At 48.0% G+C, this 25,490-nt stretch overlaps 1 protein-coding gene across 1 annotated transcript; it reads right to left on the bottom strand.

The window, feature by feature from the left end:
• Positions 1–4,753: 4,753 nt before the first annotated feature.
• CNMD (chondromodulin) lies at positions 4,754–23,501 on the bottom strand. Its single transcript, XM_068166486.1, has 5 exons — positions 23,371–23,501; positions 20,007–20,120; positions 14,046–14,199; positions 11,721–11,923; positions 4,754–7,428 (listed from the first exon to the last, which is right to left on the bottom strand). The coding sequence occupies exons 1-5, from the start codon at positions 23,488–23,490 to the stop codon at positions 7,213–7,215; spliced, it is 807 nt and encodes a 268-aa protein (XP_068022587.1). The 5' UTR covers positions 23,491–23,501; the 3' UTR covers positions 4,754–7,212.
• Positions 23,502–25,490: the final 1,989 nt, after the last annotated feature.

Here is a 25,490-nt window from a genome sequence, read left to right as displayed (position 1 = left end):
TAATGGTGTTTACAGACTAAGAAACGTAAGGAGCAATGTCTATGCTTGTACTAGTTGGATGCAAGTCTGCAAAGGCTTATAGATGCTGAAAAGCCACCTGGACACATTTCTGGGCACCTGTCTTTAAGTGGCCCTGCTTGAACGGGAGGGTTGGACAAAGTGACCTCCACAGGTCCCTTCCCACCTCAACTACTTTGTGGTTCTGTGAAAAAGAGATGAACTTACAGAGCTGTGGTCAATATGTGTAGTCCATATGCTGCTTTTCTGGGGGGAGTTCAGAGATTCCTAAATGGTCTAGAAAATACCATGGACTACCAGTACTGGCAGCCCCCCCTGAAAACCACTTCATTCCTTGCTGACCATTAGACACTGCTTTAAGCCTGCACTCTTCCTTGCATTCCTAATTATGTAGAGCTTTCCAGATTGTTGTTCTGCCTGTTTCCTTGGTATTTGATATTTTACTACAGTGGGAACTGGATGAGCTTGGTAAAATATAAAGGCTATTAGAGCAGGTGCTTTACTAGGACGAGGGAAGTCTGCAGCTGTTACAGTAATAAACATATGTAAAAGATGATTGAAAACTAAGGAGGAGAAATAAAGGATGTGTTATGTTCCTCCTGGGGACGAGCAGTCTAGGTTTTGCAGTGGTGCTGGGAAAATGCAGTGCTTGCTTTCCTGCTATTGTTGCTATGCCTGTGCAGTAGGTGGTATAGGTACCAAGGTTTTTAACTCTCACAAATCTTACTAAGAGCTTGGGTTTGGATATGTCAGAGCTATGAGCTTCAGGTTGTTGTAGTAGGCAGCTGTAGAGTGTGACTGCAGTCTCGACGTGATGCTGTTTCTCGATGTGAATAGAATGGAATAAACCAGGTTGGAAGAGACCTCAGAGATCACTGAGTGCAACCCATCATCCAACACCATCTAATCAATGAAACCGTGGCACCAAGCCCTTCATCCAGTCTCTTCCCAAACACCTCCAGTGATGGCAACTCCACCACCTCCCTGGGCAGCACATTCCAATGGCCACTTCTGTCAAGAAGTTCTTCCTAACATCCAGCCTAAACCTCCCCTGGCACAGCTTGAGACTGTGTCCTCTTGTTCTGGTGCTGGTTGCCTGGGAGAAGAGACTAACCCCCACCTGGCCACAGTCTCCCCTCAGGTAGTGCAGACTGCAAGGTCTCCCCTGAGCCTGCTCTTCTCCAGGCTAAGCAACCCCAGCTCCCTCAGCCTCTCCTCACAGGGCTGTGCTCCAAACCCCTCCCCAGCTTTGTTGCCCTTCTCTGGCCACCTTCCAGCAACTCAACATCTTTCCTGAAGTGAGGAGCCCAGAACTGTCACAGGACTCAAGGTGTGACCTAACCAGTGCTGAGTGCAGGGGCAGAATGACCTCCCTGCTCCTACTGGCCACACTGTTCCTGATGCAGGCCAGGATGCCATTACCATGTGCTCAGGTCATGATTATTCTGTAGTGTTAGCTGGGCAGTGATTTTTCCTGTTAACCATTTTTAGCTTCAGAAAGGAGTCATGTTTTCCAGAGCTCACACTTGATGACCTTCAGTCCTCAGTGTAGCCTTGGTCTGTGAATGTAGTGAAAGGAGACAAATGGAATTTAGGAAGGGGTTTGTGTGTGCCTTAACTCTTGGCAGTGTTTGCTTCTTGGAACAGTTTCTCAAAGGATACACTTTTGCCATATTTCACTGAAGTTTTGCTAGCTTCAGTGGAGAATTTCTTGCCCTTGACAGAATTCTGTGTAGCTAGTTGCTCTCTCACTGGAGCATTTGCCATCCATATGGGTTGCTCTGAAAGCTATTTCTTACTTTCTAATGTAGAAGGAAGACAAATGGCTGTGTGTGTCACTCTGCCATAAAATGGGGTTCTTGTCTCCTGGCCAGCCTTGCTTTATAAATGTCATTCAGAGCACTTAACACTGCTTAGCAAAGGCTTGCTGTGGGAAAAGCCTAGATAAAAATCTCTTAAACAGAGATGAAAAGTAATTTGAGGATGTTTTCTGCCAATCAAGTTGTTCTTGCTGACTGAAGAGAGCACAGTAGGGGTTCCTCTATCTACTTGCACTTACAGAAAGACCATGGGAGTATTTCATCAGATAAGCACAATATCTTCTTGTATTAAGTGGGTACTGTTTCACTGCTTTGGGATTCAATTCACTTAGCTGAAGGCAAAAAGTAAAATGAAAGGCAGTGCTACTTGTGTACTCTTGAGGCATGTGTAATGCAAATGTAATGCTTTAGCTGCAGGCTAAAACTTGTAGCAATCAAGTGGTAGACCTCCCTGTCCATCTCAATCCTGTAAGCCAAGTTTGCAGGTCTGAATGCAATTCCAGCATGTTTCTGAGCAGAAATAGCTAATCACCACAGATGGTAGGTGGACCAATAACAGCAGCTCTTCTTGGGATGTGGGGGAAGGTTGAGGGTTTCTGGGGGGAAGGGAATGGATTAAAGCAATAGAGAAAATTTCCTTACAAAGTCAGGGGAAAGGTGTTTTGTGAACTTGGAACAGAATGTTTTCTGCTTGACCATACACAAACCCAGGATAGAATAGAGTAGAATTAATCAGGTTGGAGAAGACCCTCAAGATCAATGAGTCCAATCTATCATCCAACACCATCTAATCAACTAAACCATGGCACCAAGCATCCCAGCTCCCTCAGCCTCACCTCAGAGGGCTTGTGCTCCAGACCCCTCCCCAGCTTTGTTGCCCTTCTCTGGACACCCTCCAGCAACTCAACATCTTTCCTAAACTGAGGGGCCCAGAGCTGGACACAGGACTCAAGGTGTGGCCTAACCAGTGCTGAGTGCAGGGGCAGAATGACCTCCCTGCTCCTACCAGTCACAGTTCTTCACAGAAAGAGTGATTGGCCATTGGAATGGGCTGCCCAGGGAGGTGGTGGAGTCACCATCACTGGGAGTGTTTAAGGAGAGACTGGATGGGGCACTTGGTGCCATGGTTTAGTTGGTTAGATGGTGTTGGGTGATAGGTTGGACTTGATGATCTTGAAGGTCTTTTCCAACCTGGTGAATTCTATTCTATTCTGTGTCTGGGACATCATTTGTGGCCAGCAGGAGCAGGGAGGTCATTCTGCCCCTGTACACTGCACTGGTTAGGCCACACCTCGAGTCCTGTGTCCAGTTCTCGGCCCCTCAGTTTAGGAAGGAGGTTGACTTGCTGGAATGTGTCCAGAGAAGGGCAACGAAGTTGGTGAGGGGTTTGGGACACAAGCCCTATGAGGAGAGGCTGAGGGAGCTGGGATTGCTTAGCCTGGAGAAGAGGAGGCTCAGGGGTGACCTTATCGCTCTCTACAACTACCTGAAGGGAGGTTGTAGACAGGCTGATGTTGGTCTCTTCTCCCAGGCAGCCAGTACCAGAACAAGAGGACACAGTCTCAGGCTGCACCAGGGGAGGTTTAGGTTGGATCTTAGGAAGAAGTTCTATACAGAGAGAGTGATTGCCCATTGGAATGGGCTGCCTGGGGAGGTGGTGGAGTCACGATCTCTGGAAGTGTTCAGGAGGAGACTTGCTGGGGTGCTTGGTGCCATGGTTTAGTTGATTAGGTGGGTTGGATTGGTTGATGGGTTGGACGTGATAGTCTTGAAGGTCTCTTCCAACGTGGTCTATTCTATTCTATTCTATTCTATTCTATTCTATTCTATTCTATTCTATCAAACCACTATGACACTAAGCCATAGATGCAAAGGACAACAACTACCTGAAAGGAAGGCCAGCCTTTTCTCCTTGGTGGCAAGTGGCAGGGCTGGAAGAAGTGTATACAAGTGGCAGCAGGGATCTTTAGGCTAGATATTAGGAAATACTTCTTCACTGAAAGGGTTATCAAACATTGGATTGGTCTTCCCAGGGCAGCGCTGGAGTCACTGATAGAAGAAAAGGTGGCTCAGTTGGTAGCACATCAGACCCTTAAGGGGAAGGTCGTGAGTTAAAGCCTGCAGTGGGCTGTAGTGTCCTCCCTACTCTAGTCATGAGGTCTGTGGTGACAGGTTGGACTCGATGATCTTTGAGGTCTCTTCCAACCTTAGTGATACTGATACTGATACTGTCCCTGGAGGTGTTTAAGCAGCACGCAGACCTGGCACTTAGGGATGTGATTTAGTGTTGGAGCGAGGGTTGGACTGCATGATCTTGAAGGTCACTTCTAAACCAAATAGACTCTGTGATTCATATACAGTCATATATCCTTCTTTTTGCCTTCAATGTTTCACTTGCTGATCACCTGGTTTCCTCCGCTTGAGGGCAATGAGGCTGGGGAGAGGCCTCAAGCACAAGCCCTCTGAGGAGAGGCTGAGGGAGCTGGGGTTGTTTAGCCTGGAGAAGAGAAGGCTCAGGGGAGACCTCATTGCTCTCTACGACTACCTGAAGGGTGGTTGTAGCCAGGAAGGGGTTGGTCTCTTCTCCCAAGCAACTAGCACCGGAACAAGAGGACACAGTCTCAAGCTGCCCCAGGGCAAGTTTAGGCTCGAGGTGAGGAGGAAGTTCTTTGCAGAGAGAGTCACTTGCCATTGGAATGTGCTGCCCAGGGAGGTGGTGGAGTCACCATCCCTGGAGGTGTTCAAGAGGGGATTGGACGTGGCACTTGGTGCCATGGTTTAGACAGGAGGTCTGTGGTGACAAGTTGGACTTGGTGATCTTTGAGGTCTCTTCCAACCTTGGTGATTGTGTGGTTCTGTGAAGGTACTGTCACACTTTCCACATTGAAAAAAAGCACAGAAAGCAATTGCCATTTTTAAAGGTATTTGTTTAATCTGCAGTAAAAAAAACCAATACAGACAGAAAGAGAAATGGACTTTTCTAAGCACACAAACGACAGACTCCAAAAACAACATCATGATCAAGGTCATTTTCATGTGAAGCAGCAGAAACTCAAACGGAACAGGCCTCGAGATCCCACTTTAAGAGGGCTTTAATTTAAACATTTCAAAGTGAGTCTGTCCCTCAGATTAAGGGAAGGTGAAGCTTGTATTAAACAAAGCTGCAGAAGAACCAAATACTGAATTCTATTCTCATCTTGCTCTCCTTTAACACTTTGCTCTTTTTGATAGGCGGTTTAGCATCCCACATGAGCTTGTCTTTATTTTCCTTAAGCTGTGATTATGTCAAATTAATTCCTCTTTTCTGTGTCTCACCCAGTGTTAATAACATTACTGGGCTTGCAACATCCCAAGAGCTGTTCAGTCACAAAAATTAATGCTCCAGAGAGTTGAACTTCAAGAAGAATTGGACCATTCTGTTTATGAAGCCCATGTAGAGATAGCTCCATAAATTTAATGGTAGGGTTCAAGGCTTATAGTATAGATGAAGGCAGCATAATACCACTATCCTTGTTGTTCATGGCTGGAAGTCCTAAATCATTTCATCTTTATGAGTGTTTCAGCTTAGTACCTTCCTTAGTGCTACATGCTGGGGACAGAGTGGTGGGAAAGCAGCCAGGCAGAAAGGGACCTGGGAGTACTGGTTGATAGTAGGCTGAACACGAGCCTGCAGTGTGCCCAGGTGGCCAAGAAAGCCAATGGCATCCTGGCCTGCATCAGGAATAGTGTGGCCAGCAGGAGCAGGGAAGTCATTTTGCCCCTGGACTCAGCACTGGCTAGGCAACACCTTGAGTACTGAGTCCAGTTCTGGGCCCCTCAGTTTAGGAAAGATGTTGAGTTGCTGGAACGTGTCCAGAGAAGGGCAACAAAGCTGGGGAGGGGTTTGGAGCACAGCCCTGTGAGGAGAGGCTGAGGGAGCTGGGGTTGCTTAGCCCGGAGAAGAGGAGGCTCAGGGGAGACCTTCTTGCTGTCCACAACTACCTGAAGTGAGATTGTAGCCAGGGGGGGTTTGGTCTCCTCTCCCAGGCAACCAGCCCCAGAACAAGAGGAGACAGTCTCAAGCTGTGCCAGGGGAGGCTTAGGCTGGATGTTAGGAAGAAGTTCTTGACAGAAAGAGAGATTGGCCATTGGAATGTGCTGCCTAGGGAGATGGTGGAGTCACCATCACTGGAGGTGTTTAGGGAGAGACTGGATGTGGCACTTGGTGCCATGGTTTAGTTGATTAGATGGTGTTGGGTGATAGGTTGCACTCAATGATCTCAAAGGTCTTTTCCAACCTGGTTATTTCTATTCTATTCTATTTCAGTGTTTTAATATGCAGTAGGATTAATCCTAACTATTTCAGAGTTCACCTAAGCAAAAAAGGATGAGGACAGAAACTTTTTTTCCCTCTTCTCTGTTTTTTCTTTTCTCCTTTCTGGTACGTAGGTTTCTCTTGCAGGAAATGGAGGTTAGCTTCAGCAGAGCTCAAGGAGCTAGCATGAATGGCTGCTAACCATGTGGAATAAAGAGGGGTTGTAATCTTGTGTCAAAAGTGTCTAGTTCAAGGATTTATAAATACAGTGGCTGTTACAGATCCTGAAGGGTCTCGAGCCTCTGGTCTCCAACTGCATGTAAATACTTCTGCCATAGTAGCTGGATAGCAGATACTTGCTAGACACCAGAGCGGTGTCGTGGATACAGGATTCCTGATGCTGGGGCTTCTTTGATGTTGGGATGTGCGAAGGGTTTTGATTCTGCAGCCACACACATTCCCTCCTGCGCTCCCTTGTCCTGCCGCTCGTTTCCGATGTGGCACAATGTGTGCCTTCCCCCCCGTCCCCTGGAGCAGCTTTGTGGGAAAGGTATGCTGTAATTGGTTTATAACCATTCATAATGACCTGGCAACTCAGTCTGAGTAGCAACGGGGAGCAACTTAACTTGTGATTTATTTAAGCACGCCACATGGATGAAAGGTACTCCCCAAGTGCGCCAGTTGAGCTAGTTGCCTAATTGGATGTAAATTTTTGCATGCAGCTTGGAAAGAAAGGGTTTTGTTGTGAAAGGCTGCATTTGGATTGATGAGCAAGCTTCTGGACTGCTAAACCAGCTCGTGAGCAAAGTTTAATACTGCTTTTTTTTTTTCTTGGGGGGGGGAATATCTTAGTTTTTGAATTCAGTAAGTGCTAGTATGCCCTTGTCATTTGTAAAGCTAATAGGAGGTTAACTTCAGATTTCTATGTACAGTTAGAACATCTGACCTTGCTTTTGGGGCAGGAATACACAGATTGGTTTTTCAAAGCCAGGATTGGTGCCGCTGCTTTGGTTGTAGGCTCTTGCCAGCTTGTTGTCATTGCATCCCTTTTTGTTTTGTCGAGGCTCTGACTGGCTCTTCTCACACAACACCCATGATACGAGCCACCCACCAGCTGCAGGGCATGATGATTCGGCAGGCGGTACGGCAGCCTTGGTAGTTGTAAGGCCAGGGGTAGTAGCCCAGGAGAGGCTCACAGATTCTCTGGCACTGCGTGTAGCTTCGTCTGCATTCGATGCAGCACACGCCTAGGTGATCCAGCATGGGGTCAAAAGCCATCCCTTCACCTTCCAGTTGCTGAAATGCAAAATAGTAAATGTCATCCTAATGCTCTCATGCTCAGAAGATGCAGAATCTGCAGGTGATCCTGTTAACCCTACAAAGGGCATAAAAGCTGAGCTCTTGGATCTGTTAAAGTCAACAGAGCTGCTGTCCAGAGAAGGGCAACAAAGCTGGGGAGGGGTTTAGAGCACAAGCCCTGCCTATTAGGGGAGGCTGAGAGAGTTGGGGTTGCTTAGCCTGGAGAAGAGGAGGCTCAGAGGAGACCTTCTTGCTGTCTACAGCTGCCTGAAGGGAGGTCGTAGGCAGGTGGGGGTTGGTCTCCTCTCCCAGGCAACCAGCACCAGAACAAGAGGACACAGTCTCAAGGTGCACCAGGAGAGGTTTAGGCTGAATGTTGGGAAGAAATTCTTCATAGAGAGAGTGATTGCCCATTGGAATGGGCTGCCCAGGGAGGTGGTGGAGTCACCATCATTGGAGGTGTTTAGGAAGAGACTGGATGGGGTGCTTGGTGCCATGGTTAGTTGATTAGATGGTGCTGGGTGATGGGTTGGACTCAATGATCTCAAAGGTCTTTTCCAACCTGGTTCGGTTCTATTCTATTCTATTCTATTCTATTCTATTCTATTCTATTCTATTCTATTCTATTCTATTCTATTCTATTCTATTCTATTCTATTCTATTCTATTCTATTCTATTCCATTCCATTCCATCCCATCCCATCCCATCCCATCCCATCCCATCCCATCCCATCCCATCCCATCCTATCCTATCCTATCCTATCCTATCCTATCCTATCCTATCCTATCCTATCCTATCCTATCCTATCCTACTCTATCCCCAGTCACAGGGAGGGTAATGTTTCCCTGGGCAGGATTCATTATCCTTGATGTCAGATACCTGCAGTGTGAACTTCTACTGCTCAGCTCATTGTCCAGAATCCACCCTTATTAGATGAAGAAAAGCAGCTGTAGGGAGGATTCATTTCATCCTACAGGAAAGACCTGCAGCATATAATGAGTGGTCTTTTTTTGAATGAAATGAATCAGTCTCTAAAGAAAGCTTGGGATCTAGGCACCTACAGCATCACTGTTAGTGAAGGTGAATCCTGCCCTGTAGGTGACCATATCTAACTGGATCTTTTCCATTTGGCCCAGGGGCCCAATGGCTGGCAGAATGCCCCTGCTCTCCAGAGGCAGGGCAGCTCAGACTCCATGGATGTGGTCATGTTGGTAGCTGTGAGGAGTTACATTGCAGTACTGCTGCTGTCTCACTGACCTCATGAGAGAGCCGGTTTAGATTCGTTTTACTCGGAGTGATTAATTTAAGTTTAATTAAGGGATGTCAACTCGGCAGAATGCTGTCACAGTATAATGATCTCCTGCTGCTGCATAAATGTCAAGTCAGAGCTGGGACTTATTTCCAAAGCAGGAGGCATTTATCTTGTGACAGTGTTGTATTAAAATGACTTACTCCTGCTGCACCAAATGGTGGGTGTAAATTGTCTGGCGCTGGTGCAGCAGACTGTAAGGTGCCTGCTGTACAGTCAGTTTTCCTGCGGTGCAGCAGAGGTGTTGGGACGCAGTGGGGTGGCTCTTGTGCTCTTTCTATGGGCTGCTTCATCTTGAAGAGTGAGAACAAGTTCTGCAGTAGGCTTCCTCCACCCACTGTTGCTGTTTCTAAACAAGTTCTCTTAACAATTGTGTGCTAGGTTGGGGGCATTTACCTTGGTAAAGAAGAGGCTGAGGAAACAGATTCATTTGGTCTTATTCTAATCTCTTTGCAGCCAGACACTACTAATGCTCTCCTTCTAATACTGATTTCTATTAGAGAGCAAAGCATGTTTCTAGCTACTGGACTCCCTCTTCACATTGTCAGTAAATCACAGAATCATAGAACCAATAAGGTTGGAAAAGACCTCAAGGATCACCAAGTCCAACCTGTCACCCAACACCTCATGACTACTAAACCATGGCACCAAGTGCCTCATCCCCGCCTGGTGGATGTGGGGAGGCCTGTGGATGTGGTCTACGTCAGCAAAGCCTTTGACACCATCCCCCATAGCAAACTCCTGGCCAAGCTGTCAGCCCATGGCTTGGAAGGGAGCACACTGCGATGGGTTAGGAACTGGCTGGAGGGCTGAGCCCAGAGAGTGGTGGTGAATGGTGCCACAGCCAGCTGGCAGCCAGTCACTAGTGGTGTGCCCCAGGGATCAGTGCTGGGCCCTGTGCTCTTTAACATCTTTATTGATGATCTGGATGAGGGCATTGAGTCCATCATCAGTAAATTTGCTGACGACACCAAGCTGGGGGCAGGAGTTGATCTGCTGGAGGGTAGAGAGGCTCTGCAGAGAGACCTCGACAGGCTGGACAGATGGGCAGAGTCCAAGGGCGTGAGATTGAACACATCCAAGTGCTGGGTTCTGCACATTGGCCACAACAACCCCATGCAGAGCTACAGGCCCCAGCCCCAGAGTGGCTGGAGAGTTGCCAGGTGGAGAGGGACCTGGGGGTACTAGTCGATGGTAGGCTGAACATGAGCCAGCAGTGTGCCCAGGCAGCCAGGAGGGTAAATGGCATCCTGGCCTGCATCAGGAACAGTGTAGTTTAGGAAGGATGTTGACTTGCGTGTCCAGAGAAGGGCAACAAAGTTGGTGAGGGGCTTGGGACACAAGCCCTATGAGAAGAGGCTCAAGGAGCTGGGGTTGCTTAGCCTGGAGAAGAGGAGGCTCAGGGGTGACCTTATTGCTCTCTCCAACTACTTGAAGGGAGGTTGTAGACAGGCAGATGATGGTCTCTTCTCCCAGGCAGCCAGTACCAGAATGAGAGGACACAGTCTCAGGCTGCACCAGGGGAGGTTTAGGTTGGATGTTAGGAAGAAGTTCTACACAGAGAGAGTGATTGCCCATTGGAATGTGCTGCCTGGGGAGGTGGTGGAGTCACCATCACTGGAGGTGTTCAGGAGGAGACCTGATGGGGTACTTAGTGCCATGGGTTAGTTGTTTAGGTGGGTTGGATTGGTTGATGGGTTGGACGCGATGATCTTGAAGGTCTCTTCCAACCTGGTCTGGTCTATTCTATTCTATTCTATTCTATTCTATTCTATTCTATTCTATTCTCTTGAACACCTCCAGAGATGGTGACTCCACCACCTCCCTGGACAGCCCATTCCAATGGAAATGATGGGCTTGAGCTGTCTGTTCAAGACTAGCTTTGGTTTGTTCTCAGAAGGTGCTATCCTTGTCAGCTACCTACAGTACTGCTTCCATACATCCATATGGAAACCCTGAAAAGCAGCTTGGCATCAGCTTGCCTTAATCTTGCCACCTCAAGCACTTGTGCTTGCTTCAGGCTGAAGTCTTAATGAAAACTGGGATGAGGGAAGGAGAAATGGACTGAGGGAAGACTTTTTTTGAACTTCTTAGGTGTTTTACAAGTACGCAGTATCAGTGCTAAGCTGAATGGGTGAAGACAGTATCACAGTATCGCTAAGGTTGGAAGAGACCTCGAGGATCATCGAGCCCAGCCTGTCACCACAGACCTCATGACTAGACCATAGCACCAAGTGCCACGTCCAATCCCCTCTTGAACACCTCCAGGGACAGTGACTCCACCACCTCCCTGGGCAGCACATTCCAATGACCAATCACTCTCTCAGTGAAGAACTTTCTCCTCACCTCAGGCCTAAACTTCCCCTGGCACAGCTTGAGACTGTGTCCCCTTGTTCTGGTGCTGGTTGCCTGGGAGAAGAGACCAACCCCTTCCTGGCTACAACCACCCTTCAGGTAGTTGTAGAGGGCAATGAGGTCACCCCTGAGCCTCCTCTTCTCCAGGCTAAACAACCCCAGCTCCCTCAGCCTCTCCTCATAGGGCTGTGCTCAAGGCCTCTCCCCAGCCTTGTTGCCCTTCTCTGGACACGTTCAAGTGTCTCGATGTCCTTCTTAAACTGAGGGGCCCAGAACTGGACACAGGACTCAAGGTGTGGCCTAACCAATGCAGAGTCCAGGGGCACAATGACTTCCCTGCTCCTGCTGGCCACACTAGTATCATAGTATCATAGTATCAGTCAGGGTTGGAAGGGACCACAAGGATCATCTAGTTCCAACCCCCCTGCCATGGGCAGGGACACCCCACACTAGATCAGCCTGGCCAGAGCCTCATCCAGCCTGGTCACTATTCCTAATGCAGGCCAGATTTTCTTTTTTCCCTAAGAAAAACCCCTAAACCCCAACAAACAATACACTCCAAATCACCTCTATTGCTCATCTACAACTGTCTCAGGCTCTGTAAGGTTACAGTGCAAATACTTACATTATATGGGTTGTCTGGATTAACTGTTTGATCAGTTTCTTGTCCTATTGGCCTGGTTTCATTAGACAGATGATCAAGGTCTTGAGTCAGCTGCATGGTGGCTAACCTGGAGTTTACTTCTTCCCTAGAAGCGTCCATGTCTTCCATATCAAAGTTTGACTCTGATTGGCGTTTGTTTCTCTTCATTTCTCTCCTTGGGGTAGCTGAAAAAGTAATCACAAGGGAGTCTCATATTCTGCATGGCCTTGGATTTATCCACATATTCATAGAATCATAGAATCAATAAGGTTGGCAAAGACCTCAAAGATCATCAACCTATCATCCAAGACCTCATGACTAGTAAACCATGGCACCAAGTGCCACATCCAGTGCCCTCTTGAACACCTCCAGTGATGGTGACTCCACCATCTCCCTTAGCAGCCCATTCCAATGGCCAATCACTCTTTCTGGGAAGAACTTTCTCCTCACCTCAAGCCTAAACTTCCCCTGGTGCAGTTTGAGACTGTGTTCTCTTGTTCTGGTGCTGATTGCCTGGGCTACAACCTCCCTTCAGGTAGCTGTAGAGAGCAAGAAGGTCTCCCCTGAGCCTCCTCTTCTCCAGGCTAAGCAACCCCAGCTCCCTCAGCCTCTCCTCATAGGGCTTGTTCCTCAAACCCATCCCCAGCCTCATTGCCCCTCTCTGGACACGTTCAAGTGTCTCAGTATCCTCCATAAATTGAGGGGCCCAGAACTGGACACAGGACTCAAGGTGTGGCCTAGGCAATGCAGAGTCCAGGGGCACAATGACCTCCCTGCTCCTGCTGGCCACACTATTCCTAATGCAGGCCAGGATGCCATTGGCCTTCTTGGCCACCTGGGCACACTGCTGGCTCATGTTTAACCTACCATCGACCACTACCTCCAGGTCCCTTTCTGCCTGGCCACTCTCCAGCCACTCCAACCTCAGCTTGTAGCACAGCATGGGGTAGTTGTGGCCAAAGTGCAGCACCTGGCACTTGGACTTGTTGAATGCCATCATGTTGGACTCAGATTCTCTAAGGCTTTTGTGATTTCTCTAAACATGAAAAAACCAGGGAGGTTAGGGGCAGGGGAAAGGACAAAACTGTATGGAAGCAAAATTAATCCCCATGGGTGCTACTTGCCTTCCTACACTGTATCTGCAGCCAGTGTCCAGCCAAAAGATTGTCTTTTGGTTTTTTCCCCTCCCCCCCCCTTTTCCTCCCCTTAAGGCAAGCCTGATGTGAGGACATTTGTTCGGGTTTTTTTGACCAGCCTTGTGGTCACTGATGCTAACTCAGCAGCAGTTGCCAGCACTAGCAAGGTTAATCACACACATCTCATTTTTTAGAAGTGCTTTCATGACAGACTGGTGCCCTTGCACCCAAGGGCAGCTGGTGAAACTGGTGGAAGCAGCTTCTGGACAGCTTTGATGCTGTTCTTTTGTTGCCCAATGAGGTATGCAAAATACACATCCCAGTGCTGGGTTCTACACATTGGCCACAACAACTCCATGCAGTGCTACAGGCTGGGGTCAGAGTGGCTGGAGAGTGGCCAGGCAGAGAGGGACCTGGAGGTACTGGTTGATAGTAGGCTGAACATGAGCCAGCAGTGTGCCCAGGCAGCCAAGAGGGCCAATGGCCTCCTGGCCTGGATCAGAAGTAGTGTGGCCAGCAGGAGCAGGGAGGTCATTGTGCCCCTGTACTCTGCACTGGTTAGGCCACACCTTGAGTCCTGTGTCCAGTTCTGGGCTCCTCAGTTTAGGAAGGACATTGAGACACTTCCACGTGTCCAGAGAAGGGCAACAAAGCTGGGGAGAGGCCTCGAGCCCAAGCTCTATGAGGAGACACTGAGGGAGCTGGGATTGTTTAGCCTGGAGAAGAGGAGGCTCAGGGGAGACCTCATTGCTCTCTACAACTACCTGAAGGGAGGTTGGAGCCAGGTGGGGGTTGGTCTTTTCTCCCAGGCAACCAGCACCAGAACAAGAGGACACAGTCTCAAGCTGCACCAGGGGAGGTTTAGGCTGGAGGTGAGGAGAAAGTTCCTCACTGATAGAGTTGTTAGGCATTGGAATGTGCTGTCCAGGGAGGTGGTGGAGTCACCATCCCTGGGGGTGTTCAAGAGGGGACTGGACATGGCACTTGGTGCTATGGTCTAGTCATGAGGTCTGCGGTGACAGGTTGGACTTGATGATCTTTGAGATCTGTTTCAACTTGGTGGTTTGGTGATTCTGTGGTTCTGTGATCTCAAAAGTCTTTTCCAACCTTTTTGATTCTGTGATTCTATGAAGGGAGGGGTAGCAGAGTTTTCAAATACAAGAAGTGTTACCTTTGGGATATGTTGGTCGCAGCCAGAAAATGGGAAGATCGCCGCAAAGCTCTAAAATTTTGGGGCTTAGGAAGTTGTTGTGCTTGATAGGCTCATCTGCAGCCACCCAGATAAGGGAGTTGTCATCAAATCTTACAGGCATGATTTCATCTTCCTGCAAATAGAAGAGCATAAATCCTTTGCTACTCAGTGAACGGACATGTGCCTACTCGCTCTTAATTCGTGAGCATCAAGCTGCGTGACCCCCTGCTGCAGCTGATACCGGGCACCCTTCTGTAACGTGAACATGAGCTCATTGTACTGAGCCAAAGCTCGAGTAAAGGCTGCCACCATTGAACTGTCAGCTTTGCTGAGGCTAAGGTTTCACCCATCTCTCTCTCTTAGAAGGCTTTTCCCTCATGTACAAGATGAGGTGTCAGAGATCTTGGACAGGTGCACTCTGTGCTGCGTTAGGAACTGGCTGGAGGGCTGAGCCCAGAGCATTTGGTGAATGGTGCCACATCCAGTTGGCAGCCAGTCACCAGTGGTGTCCCCCAGGGATCAGTGCTGGACCACATCCTGTTCAATATCTTTATTGATGATCTGGGTGAGGGCATTGAGTCCATCATCAGTAAATTTACAGATGACACCAAGCTGGGGGCAGGAGTTGATCTGTTAGAGGGTAGAAGGGCTCTGCAGAGTGACCTTGACAAGCTGGACAGATGGGCAGAGTCCAAGGGCATGAGATTGAACACATCTAAGTGCAGGGTTCTGCACATTGGCCACAGCAACCCCATGCAGTGCTACAGGCTGGGGTCAGAGTGGCTGGAGAGCTGCCAAACAGAAAGGGACCTGGAGGTTCTGGTTGATGGTAGGCTGAACATGAACCAGCAGTGTGTCCAGGTGGCCAAGAAGGCCAATGGCATCCTGGCCTGTATCAGGAACACTGTGGCCAGCAGCAGCAGGGAAGTGATTGTGCCCCTAGAGTCAGCACTGGCTAGGCCACACCTTGAGTCCTGTGTCCAGTTCTGGGCCACTCAGTTTAGGAAGGATGTTGAGTTGCTGGAAGGTGTCCAGAGAAGGGCAACAAACCTGGGTAGAGGCCTTGAGCACAAGCTCTACGAGGAGAGGCTGAGGGAGCTGGGGTTGCTTAGCCTGGAGAAGAGGAGACTCAGGGGAGACCTCATTGCCGTCTACAGCTCCCTGAGGGAAGGTTGTAGACGGTTGGGGGTTGGTCTCTTCTCCCAGACAACCAACACCAGAACAAGAGGACACGGTCTCAAGCTGTGCCAGGGGAGGTTTAGGCAGGATGTTAGGAAGAAGTTCTTGACAGAAAGAGAGATTGGCCATTGGAATGTGCTGCCCAAGGAGGTGGTAGAGTCACCATCACTGGAGGTGTTTGGGAAGAAACTGGATGAGGCACTTGGTGCCATAGTTTAGTTGATTAGATAGTGTTGGGTGATGGGTTGGACTTGATGATCTCAAAGGTATTTTCCAACCTGGTTAATTCTATTCTATTCTATTCTTTCTATTCTATTCTATTCTATTCTATTCTGTTCTGTTCTGTTCTGTTCTGTTCTGTTCTTTCAGCCCAGAGCACCTGATTTTCAGTTGTCTGAAACCATGAACATTTGCCTCCTTCAGAAAAGCAGCAATGAAATAATTGCAGCTTAAAACAAGACCCTGATCTTTTATCATGACCTGCTCTCATCTGATCTTTTCTCAAGATTCAACTTGTATTTACAGTAAGGGGCTGGGGAGGGGAAAGTCTTGTTTAGAAGTTTCAGAGAGGGTTATAGCTTGCAAACCGCTCCAGCTTCCAGTTGTAAGCCAACGTGATCAGTCTGATTAAAGGTCTCATTTGCTAAAAGCAATTCAATTGACCAAAAGCTTGGAGTGCAAGTTAAAGGAGCCTGCCTTTTTGAAGTGTGCCCTGCAGGTTTTTTTGGGGGGCTCATATCTTCAAAGTAACGTGGGAAAATGCCGGTGATTGATTCTTTAAAGTTGTTAGTTCAAAGTATTATTTTACATAAAACGTGGAAGCATTGCGGTGGCAGCAGCGAAACGTTAAAAGAAAAACCAGCTTCTGAATCATCAGAGCCAGTGTGATTCCAGAGTTAACATTTTCAATTGCTTCCATAAAAGTCATCAGAACTTGTTATGTAACTGACTAGATCAATTTACCCCGGCGCTGTTGTTCCTTTAGTGTGTTGTATTGATTTCTTTGGTGGGTCTCAAGTCATTTGGGTTCGCTCTCCAATCTGTCTAGTGAGAAGTGCTCCTTATTTATATTCCCCCCACTTAAGCTTTTATCAGCAGCAGAAAGCTCTGAGCCTGGGTTTCATAAATAAAACTACATCCACCGTTTCTGTTTGAGGTGATCCTGACCGGAGAGCAGGCAGAATTTGGGTATCTCTAAAAGCTTATTTTAATCAACCACGTTTATAGGCAGTGTTGGGTAGGATATGTGTTAGTAAGGAAACAGGGTGTGCATGATTTCCCCTAAGTATGTGTGTATCAGAATCATAACATCAAGAGAGAGGGCTTGTCCTAGAAGGAGAAATACTGCTTTGCTGTTCCCAGCATACATCAAACCTGGATGCTGAGCACCAGGGAAAAGTTAATGTGCCAAAGGTAGCACCAGGTTGGATGCTTGTTTTGGCCTCTGTGCATGTGATTTTCTGGAGCAGTTAGACTAGGATAGGATAGGATAGGATAGGATAGGACAGAACAGAACAGAACAGAACAGAATAGAATAGAATAGAATAGAATAGAATAGAATAGACCAGGTTGCAAAAGACCTTTGAGATCATTGAGTCCAACCTATCAACCAATACTATCTAATCAACTAAACCATGGCACCAAGCACCCCAGCAAGTCTCTTCCTAAACACCTCCAGTGATGGTGACTCCACCACCTCTCTGGGCAGCCCATTCCAATGGCCAATCACTCTTTCTGTGGAGAACTTCTTCCTTACATCCAGCCTAAACCTCCCCTGGTGCACCTTGAGACTGTGTCCTCTTGTTCTGGTGCTGGTTGTCTGGGAGAAGAGACCAACCCTCCCCTGGCCACAACCTCCCTTCAGGTAGTTGTAGAGAGCAAGAAGGTCTCCCCTGAGCCTCCTCTTCTCCAGGCTAAGCAACCCCAGCTCCCTCAGTCTCTCCTCAGAGGGCTTGTGCTCCAGACCTCTCCCCAGCTTTGTTGCCCTTCTCTGGACTCGTTCCAGCAAGTCAACATCTTTCCTGAAGTGAGGAGCCCAGAACTGGACACAGGACTCAAGGTGTGGCCTAACCAGTGCTGAGTCCAGGGGCACAATGACCTCCTTGCTACTGCTGGCCACACTGTTCCTGATGCAGGCCAGGATGCCATTGGCCTTCTTGGCTGCCTGGGCACACTGCTGGCTCATGCTCAGCCTACCATTAACCAGTACCCCCAGGTCCCTTTCTGCCTGGCCACTCTCCAGCCACTCTGATCCCAGCATGTAACACTGCATGTTGTGTAGGTTCACAGAACAACAGGACAAAGAAATAGGTTTACTGCAGCCAGGCAGAAGATTAGAAATGACTCTCTCACCATTCTAGGCTAATGCCTTCAGGACTGTGACTTCATTCTTACAAAAAGATGAAAAGTTAAAACCTTGACTTCAGGCAGTCATGCTAATGAAGTCAAGAAACCCAGCCTGCCTTTTAAATAAGGTGAGATGGTAATGATATACTGGAATTTGGGCAAGATCCTTTCCCTAATGTGGGGAAGCTTCAGAGGGTCTTGTGCCTAGTGCTGACTTGACTCAGAGTGACCCTTTTCCCTGTTGTTTTAAAGTAGGTGTTCAGTAAATGCAGCACTTCTGCAGGTGGGAGCAGCCTTAACAGTGCCTCTCTCCCAGCTATTTGCATCTGCTTTTATTTTCTCAGGAGTGGAGCAAACCCAGGGAAAGAGATTGCAACTCTCCTGTGCTCTCTTGCCAGTTCTTAGCCCCTGCCAGCATCCAGGCTCAGCTGCAGTCGAATCACTGGAGCCATTCCTGTATGACTGATGGGGTTTGGAGCTTTGAGCTCTAGGAAACTCTGCCTTTGTCCACCTAAATTGATAGATTTTTTTAATGGGAGTGTGAAGTAAAGAGAGCTTTTGGTGGTATCTGGATGGGAACTGTGAAGTGGATTCCACAAAATGTAGCTCACCCTATGAGCTAAAATGCAGTTTGCTAAGAAGGCAAATTCATTCATTTTTGTGCTGTTATTTCTTCTGAGTTAGCTGAATTCTTGCAATAAGGTTTTCCACAGTTCCTCTTTATTGACTGTTTCAGAGGACCTGAGTGATGGAGCCCCTGCTTCTGCCCAAGAGTGTTGATAGAAATCTTCTGGCATCTATTCTCATAGTATCATAGTATCAGTCAGGGAAGGAAGGGACCACAAGAATCATCCAGTTCCAACCCCCCTGCCATGGGCAGGGACACCCCACACTACATCAGGCTGGCCACAGCCTCATCCATTCTACTCTTAAACACCTGCAGGGATGGGGCCTCAACCACCTACCTAGACAATCCATTCTAAGGCTTCACCACTCTCATGGGGAAGAACTTCCTCCTCACCTCCAGCCTCAATCTCCCCACCTCCAGCTTCATTCCATTACCCCTAGTCCTATCACTACCTGATACCTGAGAAGTCCCTCCCCAGCCTTCCTGTAGGCCCCCTTCAGATACTGGAAGGCCACAATGAGGTCACCTGGGAGCCTTCTCTCCTCCAGACTGAACAGCCCCAACTCCTTCAGTCTGTCCTCATAGGAGAGGTGCTCCAGCCCTCTGCTCATCCTCATGGCCCTTCTCTGGACACCTTCCAGCACCTCCAGATCCCTCTTGGAATAGGGGCTCCAGAACTGGACGCAGTACTCCAGGTGGGGTCTCAGAAGAGCTAAGCAGAAGGGGAGAATCACCTCCCTTGACCTGCTGGCCACACTTCTCTTGATGCAGCCCAGGATCTGATTGGCCTTCCAGGGTGAAAATTATGATCCTTCTTTGCATTGACTAAAGCAAACACTTCTGCCATGCTCTCCCTTCCAGCCTTGTGCAGTGCCTGATCACAGGCAGATGCTCTTGTCCCTGAGGTCTCCTGTGGAGCTGATAGGAATTGGTGCATGTCTAAACCTCCCCTGTTGCAGCTTGAGACTGTGTCCCCTTGTTCTGCTGCTGGTTGCCTGGGAGAAGAGACCAACCCCTTCTCAGCTACAACCACCTTTCAGGTAGTTGTAGACGGCAATGAGGTCACCCCTGAGCCTCCTCTTCTCCAGGCTAAACAATCCCAGCTCCCTCAGCCTCTCCTCACAGGGCTGTGCTCAAGGCCTCTCCCCAGCCTTGTTGCCCTTCTCTGGACACGTTCAAGAGTCTCAATGTCCTTCTTGAATTGAGGGGCCCAGAACTGGACACAGGACTCAAGGCGTAGCCTAACCACAGGGGCACAATGACTTCCCTGCTCCTGCTGGCCACACTATTCCTAATGCAGGCCCGGATGCCATTGGCCCTCTTGGCCACCTGGGCACACTGCTGGCTCATATTCAGGCAGCTGTCGATCAGTACCCTCAGGTCCCTCTCTGTTTGGCAGCTCTCCAGCCACTCTGACCCCAGCCTGTAGCTCTGCATGGGATTGCCATGGCCAAAGTGTAGCACTCGGCACTTGGACTTGTTGAATGCCATCCCATTGGACTCTGCCCATCTGTCCAGTCAGTTGAGGTCCCTCTGCAGAGCCTTTCTACCCTCCAACTGACTAACATCTGCCCCTAACTTGGTGTCATCTGCAAACTTGCTGGTGACTGCAAACTTGCTGGTGACTGCAAACTCGCTGGTGACTGCAAACTCGCTGATGATCCTGAGGGTCTTTTCCAACCTGGCTGTTTCTGTGTGCTTCTGTTTGTGTTTAAATACTGCTTTGAGACTCTCTCTCTACACAAAGATGTGTTTTCAAATAAGCAAGCAAATAAATCACCCCTTACCAGCTCAGACGAGAGGCTCGCTTTAGTCATCGCATCAACTTCGGGGACGTGAGCTTTTGGCTGAGCTTTGATGTAACACTTTTCTCCTTCAGCAAAACGAATCCCAGTTATGCCCTGCAAAAGCAGAAGGCAGAGGGTTGTGTGCAGCTCCCTCCCCACCCCCCCAGCTCACCACCACCAGGAAAGTGCTTGAGCCCTGCTAAAATTGCAACTGAATTTCTAGTTGAAAGGTTGAATCTTATTTAAAGCCAAATGCAATGAGATGCTCTTCCCTCATCATTTTACTTCTACAGTTTCGGTCAAATGGGTCTAAAAGTTTCCAGAGAGCTTCTGAAAGATTGGGGGTGTTTTATGTAAGTGCTTCTGTGCCCACTGCAGGCTACTTGGAGCAGCTCTGTTGAGGAATTAGTTGACACAATTTGAACTGCAACTTGGCACCTAACGTAGGCAGCCTCGAAATTGTGCGAGCTGGTGGTGCAGCACCCTTATGACACAGATGTACAAAAATAGGGGGGGGGGAAGCTTAGTCCAATTTATACACATAAATGGCTGTGACAGCAAGGGGAAGCTCATGACAGGGAATTTGGTGCAGAAATGTGTGGGACTTCCTTCATCTGGCCTATGAGAGTGAAATGTAGTTTCCTAAACCGTGGATGTCTAGTTTTAAGCAGGAGAAGGGCATTCCAGCAGCTCCAGAGGGCTGCAGGGCTCCAGGATCATATCTGCCAGCCCAGTGCCAGCACCTTGGGCATCAGCATTTTGGTGTGGAAACCTTGTCTGTAGTTGCTGCGTTTCTGCTGTGTGTTTTTAGGTCTCCCTTATGTTATGAATTAGATCATAGTGGCATAGTATCAGTCAGGGTTGGAAGGGACCACAAGGATCATCCAGTTCCAACCTCCCTGCCATGGGCAGGGACACCCCACACTAGATCAGGCTGGCCACAGCCTCATCCAGCCTGGTCTTGAACACCTCCAGGGACGGGGCCTCAACCACCTCCCTGGACAACCCATTCCAGGGCTTCACCACTCTCATGGGGAAGAACTTCCTCCTCACATCCAGCCTGAATCTCCCCACCTCCAGCTTCATTCCATTCCCCCTAGTCCTATCACTCCCTGATATCCTGAGAAGTCCCTCCCCACCTTGATGAAGATGGCAAAAGTTACCTGTTTTTCATAGGGTTGTGCAAGCTCCATTCAGCCACCTAAATATTATTGCCTAGTGCCACTTGAGGTGTGCTGGGTGTTTTTTGCCTGTACTCTAGCTTTCAGAACAGGGCAGACATGATTGTCATCATGACCCATCTCACTTACCTCATTTTAGTAGTCATGAAGTGTTGGGTGACAGGTTGGACTTGATGATCTTTGAGGTCTTTTCCAACCCTATTGATTCTATGATTTTATGACTCTATGATTCTATGATTCTATGACTTTATGAATCTATGATTCTATGACTCTATGATTCTATGACTCTGACTCTATGATTCTATGATTCTATGACTCTATGAATCTACGATTCTATGACTCTATGATTCTATGAATCTATGATTCTATGACTCTATGACTCTATGATTCTATGACTCTATGATTCTATGACTCTATGACTCTATGATTCTATGACTCTATGACTCTATGACTATGATTCTATGACTCTATGACTGTATGATTCTATGATTCTATGATTCTATGACTCTATGAATCTATGATTCTATGACTCTATTATTCTATGATTCTATGACTCTATGACTCTATGATTCTATGATTCTATGACTCTATGATTCTATGACTCTATGACTCTATGATTCTATGACTCTATGATTCTATGATTCTATGATATGAACATCAAGGATGCCTTGGACATCTAGTGCAGCTTGAGATAGACTGTACTGAGGCACCTGAGTCTTGTCCTGTGTGCCTACAAGTAATGTACAGCTGGACAGACACCCATCCAAACAAAATGACTGGTTCTAAAGCAGTGAGAGAAGGGAGGGCTTGTGAAGAGATTGGTGCATAAGGGAATGAGGCTTTGTTGAGTGTGCTGGGGATATCCTAATGTTACCAAATCCAAGCTTTCACTGACCGTGTAATCATTCAAGCGGTGCCAGTCAGTCCAAAGCTGCTAATGCAAACACTTGGCCGCTGGAAGCACATCCCTTCAATTTCTTATGTGCATTCTTGGCTCAAAACCCAACTGGCAGCATCCCTTTGCTCTCACTCAGCTTCTCCCTGGCCCACTGTAGTTACAAGCAGGCACTGTCCCTGAGACCTCCTGGTAGCTGATTGATGCTAGAAGCTGATTTCTGACCTGCTTGTGACAAGTAGCAGCTTACCAGCAGCATGCATGGAGACAATATGAGTTCAGCATCTCTCCAGTGGGCTGGTGCTTTTGTGCAGATGTGGAATGGAGAAGGCAAATGAGAAGAGTGTGTTGTGGGTGCTCTTATTCAGTTGCTAATAATGTTGCTATGGTGATATTAATGAGAGTTTCATAAAAGGCTGAACTACAGCAGTAGGGTAAGTTGGGGTACTAGGTTTCCTGGCATGGATTTGTTTGTACTTGCCAAGATACCAAGGAGATGACTTTCCTCACCTTTCTAGACTCAGCAAAGGGGAAGGTTGCTGCTCCAGAATCCCTGGGTAAGTCTTTCTAGCAGCAGTTTCTTTATTTTAGGTGCTGCTTTGACTTACAGAGGACTGAACACCTGAGGACATTAATTGCAGGATCTGGGCCCTGTAAATGGGTTGCTAAATGGATGTGCCTTTAGCAACTCAGGCTGAACCAGGCTGAGTCGCTCAGCTCTGCCAAAATTTGGCATCTGTTAGTCCAGGCTCTATGCTGAACAGCCACAGCCAAGTTGCTTGGGCACCCAAATGTGTTTGCTGTCAGCCCATGTGGCCCAGCACTGCACTTGGTGCATGGATGCATAAGCTATGCTAAATGATTCCATCCTCTCCTTTGAGGATGGACCCAGAATAAGCCAAGGAGAGCAGCTCCCATCCTTGAGCTCAGGGCAGAGCAACCTGCTTGGGTCCAGCATTGTATAATGGTCCCTTCTTGGTCTCTACTTGGTTTACTCCGTGGATTACATGCTCCTAAATCGGTGGTGTTCTGGGGAGGGGGGAGGTGCTTTTTCCTGTTCCAACCAAAGGAAGTCTTACAAGGGCTGTGCCACAGCCTGGCAGAATATTTTTCTAGTTCTGAATGAGTACTGTAGCTCTCTTGAAATGTCAAGTGTTATAAAAAGCTAAACCTGATGCAGCCAAACTCATGCTGAAACAGATGGGGACAGAGATATCGGGGCAGGGTGGGATGTCCTTAGAGTCCAGCACTGGAGCCTGCTACATGAAGGACAAGGGTGGATACTTACAATCTGAAAATCATGAACTTCAACAGCCTCTTCACTCCCACTTCCTGTTTTGAATGTCTCCAAGTTGTTTCCAGCATCTATTTCCATTGATCCATCTTGTACTTTTCCATTAATGCTCATAGTATAGTGAACGTTATACACCTGGAATCAATAGTAGAGCAGTATCACATCAGTAATTGCTTGAGGCCTTCCCTCTGCACCAGGCAATGGGTCAGTCTGACTGTCATATCCTTGCTGAGTGCCTAACTTTCATTTCTGTAGGCATTTGATAACCCAGCAACAGCCAACGCCACACTACTGCAACGCTTCACTTCCAGGAGAGGCTGGCAGTGCAGCAGGTTGCCCAGGGGGTTACTGTAGTCTCCAACCTTGGAAGTCTTTTCAGGGTCCAAGTGGGTAAAGCCCTGAGCAACCAGCTCTGATGCCACAGATGTCACTGCTCTGAGCAGTAGAATAGAGTAGAATAGAATAGAATAGAATAGAGAGTAGAATAGAATAGAATAGAGAGTAGAATAGAATAGAATAGAATACAGAGTAGAGTAGAATAGAATAGAATAGAATAGAATACAGAGTAAAGTAGAGTAGAGTAGAGTAGAGTAGAGTAGAGTAGAGTAGAATAGAATAGAATAGAATAGAATAGAATAGAATAGAATAGAATAGAATAGAATAGAATAGAATAGAATAGAATAGAACAGGTTGGAAGAGATCTTTGAGATCATTGAGTCCAACCTATCATCCAACACCATCTAATCAACTAAACCATGGCACCAAGCACCCCATCAAGTCTCTCCCTAAACACCTCCAGTGATGGCGACTCCACCACCTCCCTGGGCAGCACATTCCAATGACCAATCACTCTTTCTGGGAAGAACTTCTTCCTAACACCCAGCCTAAACCTCCCCTGGCACAGCTTGAGACTGTGTCCTCTTAGTATCATAGTATCATACTATCAGTCAGGGTTGGTCCTCTTGTTCTGATGCTGGTTGCCTAGGAGAAGAGACCAACCCCCACCTGGCTACAACCTCCCTTCAGAAATGATGTGGGATGAGTCCACATCCAGGCTCACTCCAACTTAAAAGCTGCCTTCTAGGTTCCATTTAGGAGTCGCTTCCTGTGTTGGCATGGTTCCCAAAGGAGGGCAGAAGTGAACATCCTACTCTGAAGAAGACCAACCCCTATTTATCTCTCAGGATGTTCTGCTGAGGCACAGGAAAACAGGTTCCTCGTGAATATCAACACGCTTCCTGGCTTGTAATGGATGTGAACTTTGTTTAAATTGGATGTGAAGTTGTATAGAGCTGTATTTTCCTTGTCAGCGTATTTGCTCTTATCCTATTTTCAATGAGGAAAGCTGCAGCCTGGTTTGTATTTGCTGGAGGACCACAATCTGTGGAGGGATTTTTGCGATTCTCTTCTGCAGCTCTGCCGAAAGTGCTGCGTCAGCACTTTACTTTTCGTCTTAACAAAAAAAAGCCTTGCAGCATTTTGCTGGGAAATTTACACTGACAGCTACAGACAAATTTCTTCTGCTCTCACCTTCGCTCAGGAAAGCCTAAGGTGCTAAAGAGTCGTGGTCGCTCAGACATAGTCCCTCAGATATACAGGTATCACAGTAGCACCAAGGTTGGAAGAGACCTCAAAGATCATCAAGTCCAACCTGTCACCACAGACCTCATGACTAGACCATGGCACCAAGTGCCACATCCAATCCCCTCTTGAACACCTCCAGGGGTGGTGACTCCACCATCTCCCTGGGCAGCACATTCCAATGGCCAATCACTCTTTCTAGGAAGAACTTCTTCCTAGCATCCAGCCTAAACCTCCGCTGGTGCAGCTTGAGACTGTGTCCTCTTGTTCTGGTGCTGGTTGCCTGGGAGAAGAGACCAACTCTCACCTGTCTATAACCTCCCCTCAGGTAGTTGTAGAGAGCAATGAGGTCACCCCTGAGCTTTCTCTTCTCCAGGCTAAACAATCCCAGTTCCCTCAGCCTCTCCTCATAGGACTTGTGCTCAAGGCCTCTCCCCAGCCTCGTTGCCCTTCTCTGGACACGTTCAAGTGTTTTGATGTCCTTCTTACACTGAGGGTCCCAGAATTGGTCACAGGACTCAAGGTGTGGCCTA

The sequence above is a fragment of the Melanerpes formicivorus genome, unplaced genomic scaffold, assembly GCF_026170545.1.
Source record: "Melanerpes formicivorus ecotype bairdi unplaced genomic scaffold, bMelFor1.0.p_v2 SCAF_101, whole genome shotgun sequence".
Classification (NCBI taxonomy): Eukaryota; Metazoa; Chordata; class Aves; order Piciformes; family Picidae; genus Melanerpes; species Melanerpes formicivorus.
This window is presented reverse-complemented; position numbering and strand designations above follow the sequence as displayed.